The 13,213-nt window shown below is 41.6% G+C and overlaps 1 protein-coding gene across 15 annotated transcripts in view; it reads right to left on the bottom strand.

Moving 5' to 3' along the window:
• btrc (beta-transducin repeat containing E3 ubiquitin protein ligase) overlaps positions 1–1,854 on the bottom strand; it is a 101,865-nt gene extending 100,011 nt beyond the window's left edge. For 3 of the 15 annotated variants that reach the window (XM_012966576.3, XM_012966577.3, XM_012966578.3), the window contains exon 1: positions 1,751–1,776. In XM_012966576.3, coding sequence (XP_012822030.1) covers positions 1,751–1,761 — 11 coding nt within the window. In that variant the 5' untranslated portion in view covers positions 1,762–1,776. Of the gene's footprint in view, positions 1–1,466; positions 1,702–1,750 lie in introns of those variants that run through there. The other 12 variants (XM_012966579.3, XM_012966581.3, XM_012966583.3 and 9 more) reach the window with 8 other exon arrangements.
• Between the last annotated feature and the right edge of the window lie 11,359 nt (positions 1,855–13,213).

Here is a 13,213-nt window from a genome sequence, read left to right as displayed (position 1 = left end):
GATTTCCTTAATCGAGTGACCTAAAGTCAAGTGATTTCAAGGGTTCGAATTCAGTTTGGCAAGACATTTGGATTTGCCTGAATCCAGCTGAAAAAGGCTTCGAACCCTCAAGTTTTTTCCTCATGCCTGTGCTACTTTAAGAAAAAAAAATGTACCAAAATGTAAACAAAACACTGCACCGCCATCTTATCTTATTGCCAGGCATGGGCATAAACAAGTACTAGAAGCCTGGAATAGCACTGGGGTGCTCTGGTAGTTCTTTTACCCTGCTCAGTGCAATTTTTTCAAAAAAGGAGCACCCAGTAAATCCCATTACTAACATATTGGCACCCGCAATGACTCCACCTTTCCTGGGCCACAGAAATTCCTTTGCAGTCACCTTAAAATTCTGACGATATATATTTAAGGCTAGTTCCTTAAAACACACCTTTTTACGCGTATTAAAATAAACAAGATATTTGGGTTATTTAAAGACTCCACCGGTGCAGGTTTTCCAGATATAATCACTTGAGAACAGGTGAATAAATCAGTGGATGAGCTACTGAAGCCACCAATGGACTGGCCTTGTTCTATTGCTGCTTAAATCACGGGTTCCTATTTTCCATGAGATTGAAGCGGAGTGTTTCATAAAATATAATTGTTATGAGCAAAGGGCAAACCTTTGCCTTTTGTTGGACCACAACTCCCAGCATCCCCAAAAGGCAGGAAGCTAGGAACTGTTCTAGGAGATGAGCCAGGTGTGAAGTGACTACCATACTAATTAAAATTTGGTGGTGGACAAGTAGCATTCCACTGAAAGGAATGATATTATATATATATATATATCTATTATAATTACCATCAAATGCTTCATGTATCACCCACAAGCACCCTTGGCCTGTAGTGAGTGCAATATAAATGTGCAATTTTAAAAAGGACCCCACATCCAATTGGATATGCTGCAATGCCTATGTGTTGAGACTGCGCCACTGCAGTGCCGATTAACTACAATTCCCACCATTCTCTCCCGGGAATGACGGGATTTGTAGTTCAGTAGGGGCTGAGGGCCTAGAATCGGACATCCTTCCCCCAAGATAATATAGTTTCCTATCACAGCCCGATATAAGCTCCATAGCGCTGAGGGTATTGTTATATAGCACCGCGGATCGTCAGCCATACCACTCCCAGCAACCCCAGGCGGGCTCCGCGGCCGGCGATATTGGAAGTGGTAGTTTAACATCGGCTTGAGATCCGCAGGCAGAACATCAATGTATAATAGTAATAAGAGTACAAAGAGGACAAAGCAAATACGCAATCAATGCAGCCGGTGATACCCGACAGCCCAGCTTGCACAGTCACCAAGCCCCGACATATTTACTTATAAGCGCGTCTCACAAACGCTCCCCTAAACCCTACAAACCCATCAATATCGCATTAGTACAGCTAAATAGGCTTATCTAGAGCAAATTTTCTATCGATGATATTACCTTTTTATAAGATGCCATCACCCCCAGTACACCCTTATTCAGAGAGGTACTTCCTCATCCGATGACATCATAGTCACATGGTTCCCTTAACTAAGAACGCTACGGCGGCCCGCAAGGAACAAACGTCAGAAAAAAATCGAAGTTGACATCTTTTTAAGACTATATATTCCGATTAAATTTGCATACAGGGTCAGCTCCTCGTGTTTTTCGGAAACTTGTTTTAATCACTTTTTGTCGTAAGAACGATACACAATGATTCATTGATAAGCACTGTAAATACATACGGAAATGGCATTCGTGGCCTGCTCCGACTGATGTGTGTAGAACGTGTAATCAGTGGTTTCCTTATCTGAAATAGCTTGTAAACAATAGACGGATCAGCTTTCATGTATGTGTGGAAGCAGCCAGAAGCCTAGTGTTAGAGGGAAACGCCCTTTTTAACCCTCTTCTGGTATCTTGCTCATAGTAAATAGTGCAGTTAACAAAGTAAACAAAACTAGGCAAATATACAATTATACTGCACAGTTGCTCCCTGTTCTTTATTTGTAATGTGAATCTAATGTTCTAATGTGTATCTCAGTCCTGGGAATTATCCAAAATGTTCAATTAGGGCAGTGCACAAAGGCATTTGACTGGCAGAAAAAGCAGTGCAACTACATTTATGTTATTATTATTATATATTTAAGAAGTAGGGAAGGGTAAGAGATTATGCCCTAGTAGAAGGTCAAGGTTGAAAGTGTGAGGGCAGAGCTATTCAGTTAGCATGAGGACAGAGGGCTAGCGAGCCATAAGCCCCAGTGAAGGTGGCCATACTCTATAGGATCTGCTACTCTGTTGATGCTGGCAAAAAAGCAGATATTTCCCTTGAAATACCCACCTAAGGTGAGCAACATCGGCGTAACCGGATCGTTTGACCCTCGTGCCAAATGATAAGATTACAATGATGGGAATGAGAGCCACAAGGACCACGTGAGTGGCCACCTTTAGTGGGACCCAAGAGTCAGGGTAGAACTAGGGGCACATTTACTAATCCACGAGCGTCCGAAAAGCGTCCAAATGCGTTTTTTTCGTAATGATCAGTATTTTGCATTTTTTCGGAAAATGTTGCAACTTTTTCGTAGCCGTTACGACTTTTTCGCATAATGTCGCAACTTTTTTGTAGCGTTACGACTTGCGCAAATTGTCGCGACTTTTTCGTAGCCTTTGCGCCGAGTACGAAAGTTTCGGATTCATTCAAGCTTCAGTATCGTGACTTTTCTTGGGCCAGGTTGGAGCTGCAGGATGCCATTGAGCCCTATGGGAGACTTTCCTTGGGCCGGGTTGGAGCTGCAGAGTGCCATTGAGCCCTATGGGAGACTTTCCTTGGGCCGGGTTGGAGCTGCAGAGTGCCATTGAGCCCTATGGGAGACTTTCCTTGGGCCGGGTTGGAGCTGCAGAGTGCCATTGAGCCCTATGGGAGACTTTCCTTGGGCCGGGTTGGAGCTGCAGAGTGCCATTGAGCCCTATGGGAGACTTTCCTTGGGCCGGGTTGGAGCTGCAGAGTGCCATTGAGCCCTATGGGAGACTTTCCTTGGGCCGGGTTGGAGCTGCAGAGTGCCATTGAGCCCTATGGGAGACTTTCCTTGGGCCGGGTTGGAGCTGCAGAGTGCCATTGAGCCCTATGGGAGACTTTCCTTGGGCCAGGTTGGAGCTGCAGAGTGCCATTGAGCCCTATGGGAGACTTTCCTTGGGCCAGGTTGGAGCTGCAGGGTGCCATTGAGTCCTATGGGAGGCTTCCAAAATCATGCTAAGTCTGAAAGTTTTGCCTGCAGTTTACGAGCGCTCAATACGAAAAAGTCGCGACAAGATACGAGCAAATCATAACGGCTACGAAAAATTCACGACAATTCGCGCAAGTCATAATGGTTACGAAAAAGTTGCGACAATTTACGAAAAAGTCGTAACGGCTACGAAAAAATCGCAAAATGTTCATTTTCCAATCGGAATTTTTCCCATTCGGATTCGTGGGTTAGTAAATCAGCCCCCTAGTGTCACATGTCAAACACTAGTCCAAGACTGGGGATTCCAACTTCCATGCAGGCCCAGATTTCTAGTAAGGCCACAAAAGGCTGGGCCTAGGGTGGCATAAATTTAGGGCTAGCATGTAAGCGGGTGGTGGGGCGAACGGCCTATGGGCGCCCTCATCTGAAATCCGGTGCTGCTCCCATGTCAACAACACACAGATTCTTCTTAAAGGAAAACTATACCCCCAAACAATGCAGGTCTCTATAATAATATATCACATAAACAAGCTCATGGAAACCCTGCTTCATCTAAATAAGCCATTTTCATAAAAATTTACTTTTTAGTAGTATGTGCCATTGGGTAATCTAAATAGAAAACTGCCATTTAAGGGTGGCCTTCTGGGATCATAGGATTCACAGTGCACAACAACAAGCCAAGGCACACATACATGCTAGGCCCCATCAGCTACACCTCGCCAAGCGAGTGAATCTTAATTTGTATTATTACAGAGAAAAAGGAAATAATTTTTAAAAAAGTTAATTATTTGCTTATAATGGAGTCTATGGCAGATGGCCTTTCTGTAGTTCAGAACTTTCTGGATAACGGGTTTCCGGATAAGGGATCCCATACCTGTATATATATTCCACCTTGGCAAAATTATTTAATAGGTCTCTTAACATAATACAAACTATTTGTTGGTTAAGTATTCATTCTGAGGGTATAGTTTTCCTTTAAGTCAGCGTTTAGTGACCAGTTACTGGAGATCACTTGACGTGAAAGACAAAGTTATTTGACACAAGCTCTGTGGATTCTAAGTCAGAACTCAACAAGCAGGTTTTTATAGACTTTTTACATGGGAACATTATAGGAGTTACCGAAGGGAGAACATAGAGATATTACTCCACAGCACAGAAAAACAAAGAACTTCTCTTACAGCCAAACAGGTGACTCTGCCTTCAATGCCAGGGTAGTAGTAACCAACACCAGCTTGAAAACAGAATCCATTCAATTCAGGGGGGCTGTATAGGGAATCTGCATACACAGAGTTTTATTCTCTCACTGAAAAAAAAATACTGGCCTTACTATATTTTCCCTATTAAAAACATTGGCATTGAGCACCTTGTCATCGTCAGCACAGACACCCACTCCCTGTATAATTTGCACCTGAATTAACCCTCCCACCACTAAAAAAATATTAAAATACAACCCAATTACCTCAGAGCTAGGAGCACAATTTGGGACATGATGACAAGTACATAATGGTGCCAGACCAGAGCATACCAGGGCATAGCAGTGCTGCTGTCTCTGGAGTACGCTTGGGTATTTATTTCTGAAGAAGATGCTGCTGTACAGTAAATTATTAAGATTTGTACAGCATTTGCTCCTCTGTGTTCTTTACATTCTTCCCCTTTAAGATTAGCTTTCAGCCATGCCGCATATTTTTAACTTTGGTAATATGAGTAGGTTATCAGTGTTTTTGATGAAAAGCACCATTTACAGTGCTGTTAACAGAATGGTAGGAGTGAAGTGGTGGTGTAATGTGTTTCTTCCCAGCTGAAAAATGCCAGTGGAAAATACACTCCATATGTAGTTAGCTCATTGACGCATAGACTTTAGGACTGGACCCCTGAGAGGAACTCAGATTGGGGGGGCACTTGAGAAGGCCATTTGTGTGTAGGTCTGGCTCCTGCCAGTTCCCTGTGTGTGTGCATCTCTTTTAGTGCATCTCTATTAGCTGCCAACTTGTCCACCAACAGCCTGTGTTGGTAGCTCTGAGTATTGGGGAAAACCGACATCCTGCCTGATCAATATGTGGCTGAAAATCATTCAGATATCTATCGGGTAGGTTTGAAAAAGTCTTCTATTGAGAATGACATCAGATGCATGGGTCTGCATAGACCCGCTAGTTGGCAACCTGGGCAAATGACTGGGTCTTATGGGGTATGGCCAGCTTTAGATTTTGTCTTTCTCTAATGTAGGATCATCTGGCACTCCCAGATCAGTGATTTTAGGGTTTGTGGTGAAATTTGCTGCAGATCCATGACTGTTAATAGGGTTTTTGGTCTTTGGTTGCTCATTGGAGGGAGATAGGTCAGATAGGTCCATGCAAAGCAAATGTTGTTCTGGCTTGATTTTTTAGATTATGGATTGTGATGAGCGAATTTTCATGGCAGGCATGGATTCACAACGAATTTGCACATTTCGCCATTAGCGAATTGTATGCGAAACTTTAGCGGAGAAATTCGTAGCACGTCAAAAAAAAATCACGATCACATCAAATTGGGCGTGGTCACTCCGAAATAGGCATGACCACATCAAACTGGGTGCGGTCACATCAAATTGGCCACGGTCGCATAAAAAAATAAGATGCAGGCAACAAAAAAAAAATTACACAGACGACAAAAAAGTCTATCCGACAAACACGCTTCGTAGATTTTTTACCAATTCACAAATTTTCTTGTTGTTTTGTGAATTTTACAACGAAGCCAAACATGACAGATTCGCTCATCACTAATGATGGCTGTTGTCTGTATCAGATTGGACTATATAGTGCCCACCCAGAGAGCCTAGCATTCAGAACCCACTCTTACAAACTTGGAGTCAGTGCCAGATGTTAGGTGTTATATAGTATTGTGGTGGAAATAAGAAAAGGCTGGTGGGAAATGTCCTAACATGGGGCCTGTCAGAAGATCCTTTAATCCAACCTTAAAAGATAGTAATATAAATTACCTTGACCTGTTAACTGTATAGTTACATCTCACATTTTTATTTGACTAATATTTCATACCTATATAATTATTATGAAGCGGAGGAAGCAGATGCGAATATGATGTCATTTTGTTAAAGGAGTGTCTCGGACGCATGAGAGTTTGCATGGCACACAGTAGGGTAAGCATTCCACTGTAATTCAAGACACTTGTAAAAAATTCATAATGATGGCATGAGCATGTTCCTGCGTGGTGATTCATTGTTCCTATCTACTTAGAAAGAAGGTCTGGTTATGATTGGAACAAATAAAATGGTGTATACCAAGTGCTTAGTATGACTAAGTATTGTATTATATCACATTAACGCATATATCTAATTAAATAAGACGCATTTAGTAAAATAAATTCTCAAATCTGTTTGTTTTTATTTTATGCATGTTAGTGGATTATGATATTTGTCAGTTCTCCCTTTGAGCCTTGCACTAGTGATATGCAGGGTCAGAAAAAAACTCAACCTGCACCCGACTATAACCAACGAAACCTATACCCACACTCAAGCCTAACCCACAAAACCTTAATCCACACCTAACCCACAAATTGTTACCATTGTAGGACCCGCACACAACCTGTACCTGTATCTTTCCACTGTGTAAAATACTTCTGTTTGTGCTTTTAGGTTACAAGAACAGGAAACTTTGGGAGCAGAGGAACAGTGTACTTTATACGTCCATTTCAATCTGACCCCTATCCATCCCGGAACTGCAATGGTCAACCCTAACCCTCCTAACCCAAGGGTAAACCTGCAGGTCCTACAGGTTGAGGGTTAAGCCGCACATCACTATCTTGCGTTGTGTAACTGGCACAAATAATGCACATGGAATGCCAGTGCCCAGTGCTTCTGACTGTATAATGTTCTTGGGGTGTTGATACCCACTGCCTCTCACTATATACTTAGGGGTTCCATTTTTCTCACACTCAAATGTGCTTAGTATGTAGGGTTGCCACTCTGGGCAGGGGGTGTGGTTGTCACATTACAGGGCAGTAATGTTACATAGCCTAGGTGGTGATGTCATGGGGCTTTGCCATAAGAGAGTAAAATTATGATGTGGCAATTGGCCAATCAAGGAAAGTCCTGTCAGGATTTCTGTCATTGGAAAACCGGTGGAGGCAGTTTTTACCCAGAGAGCCCTTTCGTAGGGCTGTGAGGGTCAAAACCCTATAAGTATGCCATCCCTATTTGCTCTTACTATTCTTTATTGAGGATGCTAATCCATCGTCCATTACTTTCATTTTGCAAGATGATGTGCATGTCAGTACCTGCAGTATAGGAGGAGAACTAAATCTGTAACATGCACATTACCATCTGTTTTATATTACTGGGGAGTGGGCATGTTTTAAGATCAGCCCAGAGACCAAGTTTAACTGTCTATTATGTGTGGGTGCCCCATGACAAGTATTTCGCAAAATGGCAATATTAGCCAGCTCAGGTCCATTACAACTTGCGTTATATAATATAATTGGTTAACTGCAGGAGATACAGAGAGAATAAATGGTGGCACTTAGGACAAATTCAAAAGGAGGCTTCCAATTCACTGGAATTGACTGCACCAGTACCTACTGCCTTTTGCAATGGAGTACCCAACCTCTTTCAAGGGCAATGGCATATAGCCCTCATAAGGCAGAGCTCACGGGTGGCCTACAAAATGCTTAGCATGACCTTTTCATTGAACTGAATTGTAATAGTTGCTTTCCGACACTCACAATATCACTTGAAATTTGGCATGCATACAAATAAAATAGGAATATTTTTTAATAATAGTGTTTTTTTGTGGATGATAGGGTTATTTTGCTTTTTCTTCTTTTCAAAGAAATAAAAATAATTTTAGTCCAATGTATTGTTATATCATTATTTATTATTTTGTTTTCATACAAAGTGCCAACATGTTACAGTGACACAAAACACCAGCATGACATGAATATTATAATATACAATACTGATAGTTATACCTTGTACAGAAGGGCAAATACAGATTGGGAAATGGTATTTACATTTTTTTGTGCATTATAAATCACGTTTTTCTGCATTTCTCCACTTCTAGCAACGTGACACTCCCCACAAGGAGGCAACGCTGGGTACTTGGCAAGAAGGGAGATTTTAGACTCTTCTATTGAATCCCTGGTGGCTCCAAGTGGGTCAGGAAGTACCACACGAGGACTGCCAGGCAATCCTCCTCCAACAGCCCATTAAAATCCGGCCAAGTGTGTTCTGATCTTCCCCCATTATTGCACCAGGCTTGTTCACTTCAGCGCCTGACAAAGTATTATTAGCACCTAAGACAATTACCTTCTCTTGCACTGTATGCTGGCTGGGAAATTAAATTGTTAGCGTACCCCCTGCTGAACTATATACTGGCTATAGAGTTACTGGTAATGCATAGAAGTAGGGTGAATCTTCTGTACATATGGCAGCAGGAAGAGGAAGTCTGGAAAAAAACACCAGCCCCCAGCCTTGTTTCAAAATAGGCGCTAATCAGGGTTCTGCTACATGTACAGTGTACGTTAGTCTGTGCAGGCTGCTTAAATACCTAACTAACTACTTTGTTGATTTAGAAGAAAGTAAAAAAAAAAAAAAAACATCTGGAGCATCCCCAATTTGCTTTCAATAACATGGTATTTTCTCACTTTCTAAAAAGAAATCTAATGCAGTGAAACTATCCCATGGCCCCCTTCTGTGGACCCCCATCTGCCTGGCTGTTGTGACTGATTACCTTTGTGTAAACTTTAAATGGTACAGGTAAGGGACCCCTTATCCGGAAACCTGATATCCAGAAAGCTCCGAATACGGAAAGCCTGTCTCCCATAGACTCCTTTTTAATCAAATCATTCACATTTTTAAAATTGATTTCCTTTTTATCTGTAAAAATACAACAGTGCTTTGTCTTTGATCCCAACTAAGATATAATTAATCCTTGCTGGATGTAAAATAATCCTATTGGGTTTAATTACTGTTTTATTGATTTTTTTGTAAACTTAAGGTATGAAGATCCAAATTACGGTAAGACCCCTTATCCGGAATACCCTTGGTCCCGAGCATTCTGGATAATGGGTCCTATACCTGTATTAGTATTGAGATTAAATGCCCCCCCATACTCTGCTTGCCTGTGTGTGCCATACTCTGCCTGCCCTATGCTGCCTGTGGGAATCAGTGTAGCCTGCAACATGCTCAGTTCTGGGGCAGCTGCATAGACAAAACAGGGTAGAGTCCCGGGAGGGTTTCTGTGTATTTATATGTACAGGTGTAGGACCAGTTATCCAGAATGCTCGGGACCAAGGGTATTCCGGATAAGGGGTCTTTCCGTAATTTGGATCTTCATACCTTAAGTCTACTAAAAAATCAATAAAACATTAATTAAATCCAATAGGATTGTTTTGCATTCAATAAGGATTAATTATATCTTAGTTGGGATCAAATACAAGGTACTGTTTTATTACTACAGAGAAAAAGGAAATCAATTTTAAAAATCCTAATTATTTGATTATAATGGAGTCTATGGGAGACAGGCTTTCCGTAATTCGGAGCTTTCTGGATAATGGGTTTCCGGATAAGGGGTCCGATACCTGTATTACAAGAAGAAATAAAATGACTCCACAGAATAAACATGCGGCAACAAGGCAAATAATGAGAAATTGCCCCGATATAAACGTCTTTCTCTGTATTTCCACTTTCACCCGGTAGACGGCACCTCTTCCTTTTCTTTTTACACATTTTCCTATCCAGGTACTAAGGTGCTTACAGTGACATTCTGGTGGTTGTATTTGCAAGTGCAAGAGAACGGATGGCTACAGTTGAGAGATTCTCCTTATAAAACGACACTGGGTATAAGGGCAATATCCGGCAAAAGAGGGGCCACAAGTGCCAGGCCCAGGAGCGCAGTCTGAGAGGAAGAGTGGCAGTAGAATTAAATGTATCGGTGCAAGTAAATATTTCTGTAGCACTGCGTATCAGCAGATACCGCCAGCATGATATGAATATTATAATATACAATACTGATAGTTATACTTTGTACAGAAGGGCAAATACAGATTGGGAAATGGTATTTAAATTTTTTTGTAAATCAAGTTTTCTGCATTTCTCCACTTTGGATTTAAAACTGCAGCCTGGTTGCTTGGGTGAGACAGATGGGCGTGTCCTAGCAAAGTGACACTCCCCACAAGGAGGCAACGCTGGGTACTTGGCAAGAAGGGAGATTTTACACTCTTCTATTGAATCCCTGGTGGCTCCAAGTGGGTCAGTAAGTGCCACATAAGGACTGCCTTATATTCCACATATCCTAATCATATTCCCAGAAATGACCCTAAAATGCACTTGCTGATATTGGCGGCCTTTGTTATTCCCATTGTCCCTGCACTGTAGCTAAGCTCAACTATCAATTGGCTTCTTTTGCCAAACAGATTTTTCCCATGACAGTTGCTTTCAGCTGCCATAGACAGCACAATTCCACTTACTGTGACAGGGGCAAGCAGGCATGCTTATGGTGGGCAATTTGATAGCTGGTATCATAAATCGCAAGCTGCCCTTGAAAGTGCAAAAAAGAGGATTTGTGGGGAAATGTAAATGTAGCCAGTGAAAAAGTCAAAACAGCAACCACAGCATCTTTGACAGGATTTCAACTTGTGGCTGGCTGGCTTAAGGCGGTGTTACAGTCTGTATAGTTAGGAGCCCGGAAACTGCCTGGAATAACCCCTTAGGTAGAGCAGGAGAGCCCTGCCACCCCCGGTGTTCACCGACGCCCTTTTGGGGACTTTCTGCCGGACTTTCTGTGGCGGGATAGACAGGGATCCTACTTATAGCCAAGGTTATTCTTAAAATAAAAATTCTTAAAATTTTTAAAAATTAGAGTCAAGAACAGGCAAGGGTCAGTGGCAGGCAGCACGGATCGTGAACCAGAAGTCAAGCGAGAAGTCAAAACCGGATAATCAAACACAAATACAGCTTAGCAAGGCACCAGGAAAACAGAACCAGCTTGGGCAAGGAAAACAAGCAAGGAAACGCTTTTAAAGTTTGAATTTGGTTCCAAAGTGACGTCAGCGCGTCCGCTGACATAATCGTGCAGTGCCGGGAGATTCTAAAGCCACTGCGCATGCGCGGACGCGCTTCTTGCCATTGCGCGTCGGAACGCGCCAGAGAGGGGTGCGCGCAGGAGCGCGCTGCATAGGAGGAGACCGGTCTCCTGGTACTCCTTACAGGCGGGTGTCCTAACCACTAGGCTACGCTTGCTCCTCCCACTTGTAGGATGTTGCTTTAGTCCTCTTGTCAGCTGCATATTGGCAGTTGGCGTATCTTAACCGAGTGAATGAAACATTCAGGGTTAAAGCCTGCCCCTTGCACCTATATGACTAGGGGGACTGTTTAATAATTAGGTAGACAGTGTCCCAAGGCCTCAACTCCTATGTAAGGAAAGAAAAAAGGCAAAGATGTGACTAAGACTAGTAAGACTGGATCAGTGATATTAGAGGGCAGTGCCGTGGAAGTCTAAACAGACAAGGTCTGCAGTAGTAAAGCTGACTGGCAGCCGAGATAAGGATATTTTAAGAAAAACAATGTAAATTTAATTTTGGTAGAGACGATTAGTCCATCTACAATATAAGTGCTGTCTGTTTAGGTTGTGTGGCCAGATTTGATGTCTACTTTTTGAGCCAATAAATCACGTTATGTAATCACAATAACAGTTCAGTATGGCATAGCAATTTTGGACTTTGCTCAGGTTATGTGGGCTGGTACCTTTTTAATAAAGGTCCAATAAGGAACTATAGAAATAGAAGAAAATAGAATTTTGTATTAAATTATTAATTAATGAATGTCTAAAAGCAGACATATTTTTGATAATAATCTTGATGCTGAATAATATCTTTAAATCTTAAATGTACTTCTGCTTTTAGAGAACCATTAACAGTTAACATTACTGTAGCAATGGAATGAGTTTAAAGAGCACTGTAACTGCAATGCTGGTTGTGTGTTGAAGCAAAGGTGACACCTCTGCATTCTCTGTAGTACAGGAATGGGGCCTGTTGTCCAGAATGCTTAGGTCCTGGAGTTTACCAGATAAAGCATTTTTTCCACAATGCAGAAGGGGTAGAATGTAATAAATTGTGATCAAAGGAAGTTTCCTAAGAAATGTGTTGATGTGAATTTTGACAGAGCAGCTGTAATTTCTCTTTTGTTAGAAGAAGGCCATGAAAATGAGGCTCCTATCTAGTTCAAATTTTGTTATAGAGTGATAAAAATGGGTTGGAGACTTAATGCATGTGGTCAGTTTGGCACACACAGTACTTTATGCCATGGCCTTCTGCATGGAGATACTGGTATGGAACCTGTTACCCAAAATGCTTGCGATCTGTGGTTTTCTGGATAAAGGGTATTTCCATAATTTTGGTCTCCATACCTTAAGTCTGCTAAAAAAAAATATTTAAAGATTAAATATACTCAATAGGATTGTTTTGCATAGGATTCACTATATACTGCTTTATTATTACAGAGAAAAAGGTTCCTTTTTAAATATGTGAATTATTTGATTAGAATGAAGTCTATGGGAGATGGCATTTCCATAATTCAGAGCTTTTTGGATAATGAGTTTCTGGATAATGGATACCTTACCTGTACCTACAGTAAGTTACCATCAGAATACAGAGTATGGGACTTAATGCGCTCCCAGGTTTTTTGTTTTTTTTTAAATAATAAGAATAAAATATTCCCTATGGAAATGGCCCTCAGTTACAGGAGAACGTTACCATATCTAATTCAGCGTTAGATATGAAGCTTTCAGATTGAATCATGTTAGTCAACATACTGTAGCACTAAAACTAGGCAGCAAAATGGAAAATGAGGTTCAATGTTGAAAAGTGCAAGTTATGCACTTTGGTAGAAATAATATAAATGTGAGTTACACACTAAATGGTAGTGTGTTGAGGGGATCCTTAATTGAGAAGGATCTGGAGACTTTTGTATATAACAAGTTGTCTAATTCCAGGCAGTGT

This window comes from Xenopus tropicalis, chromosome 7, assembly GCF_000004195.4.
Source record: "Xenopus tropicalis strain Nigerian chromosome 7, UCB_Xtro_10.0, whole genome shotgun sequence".
Taxonomy (NCBI): Eukaryota; Metazoa; Chordata; class Amphibia; order Anura; family Pipidae; genus Xenopus; species Xenopus tropicalis.
Note: the sequence above shows the minus strand (reverse complement) of the source record. Positions and strands in the feature narration are given on the sequence as shown.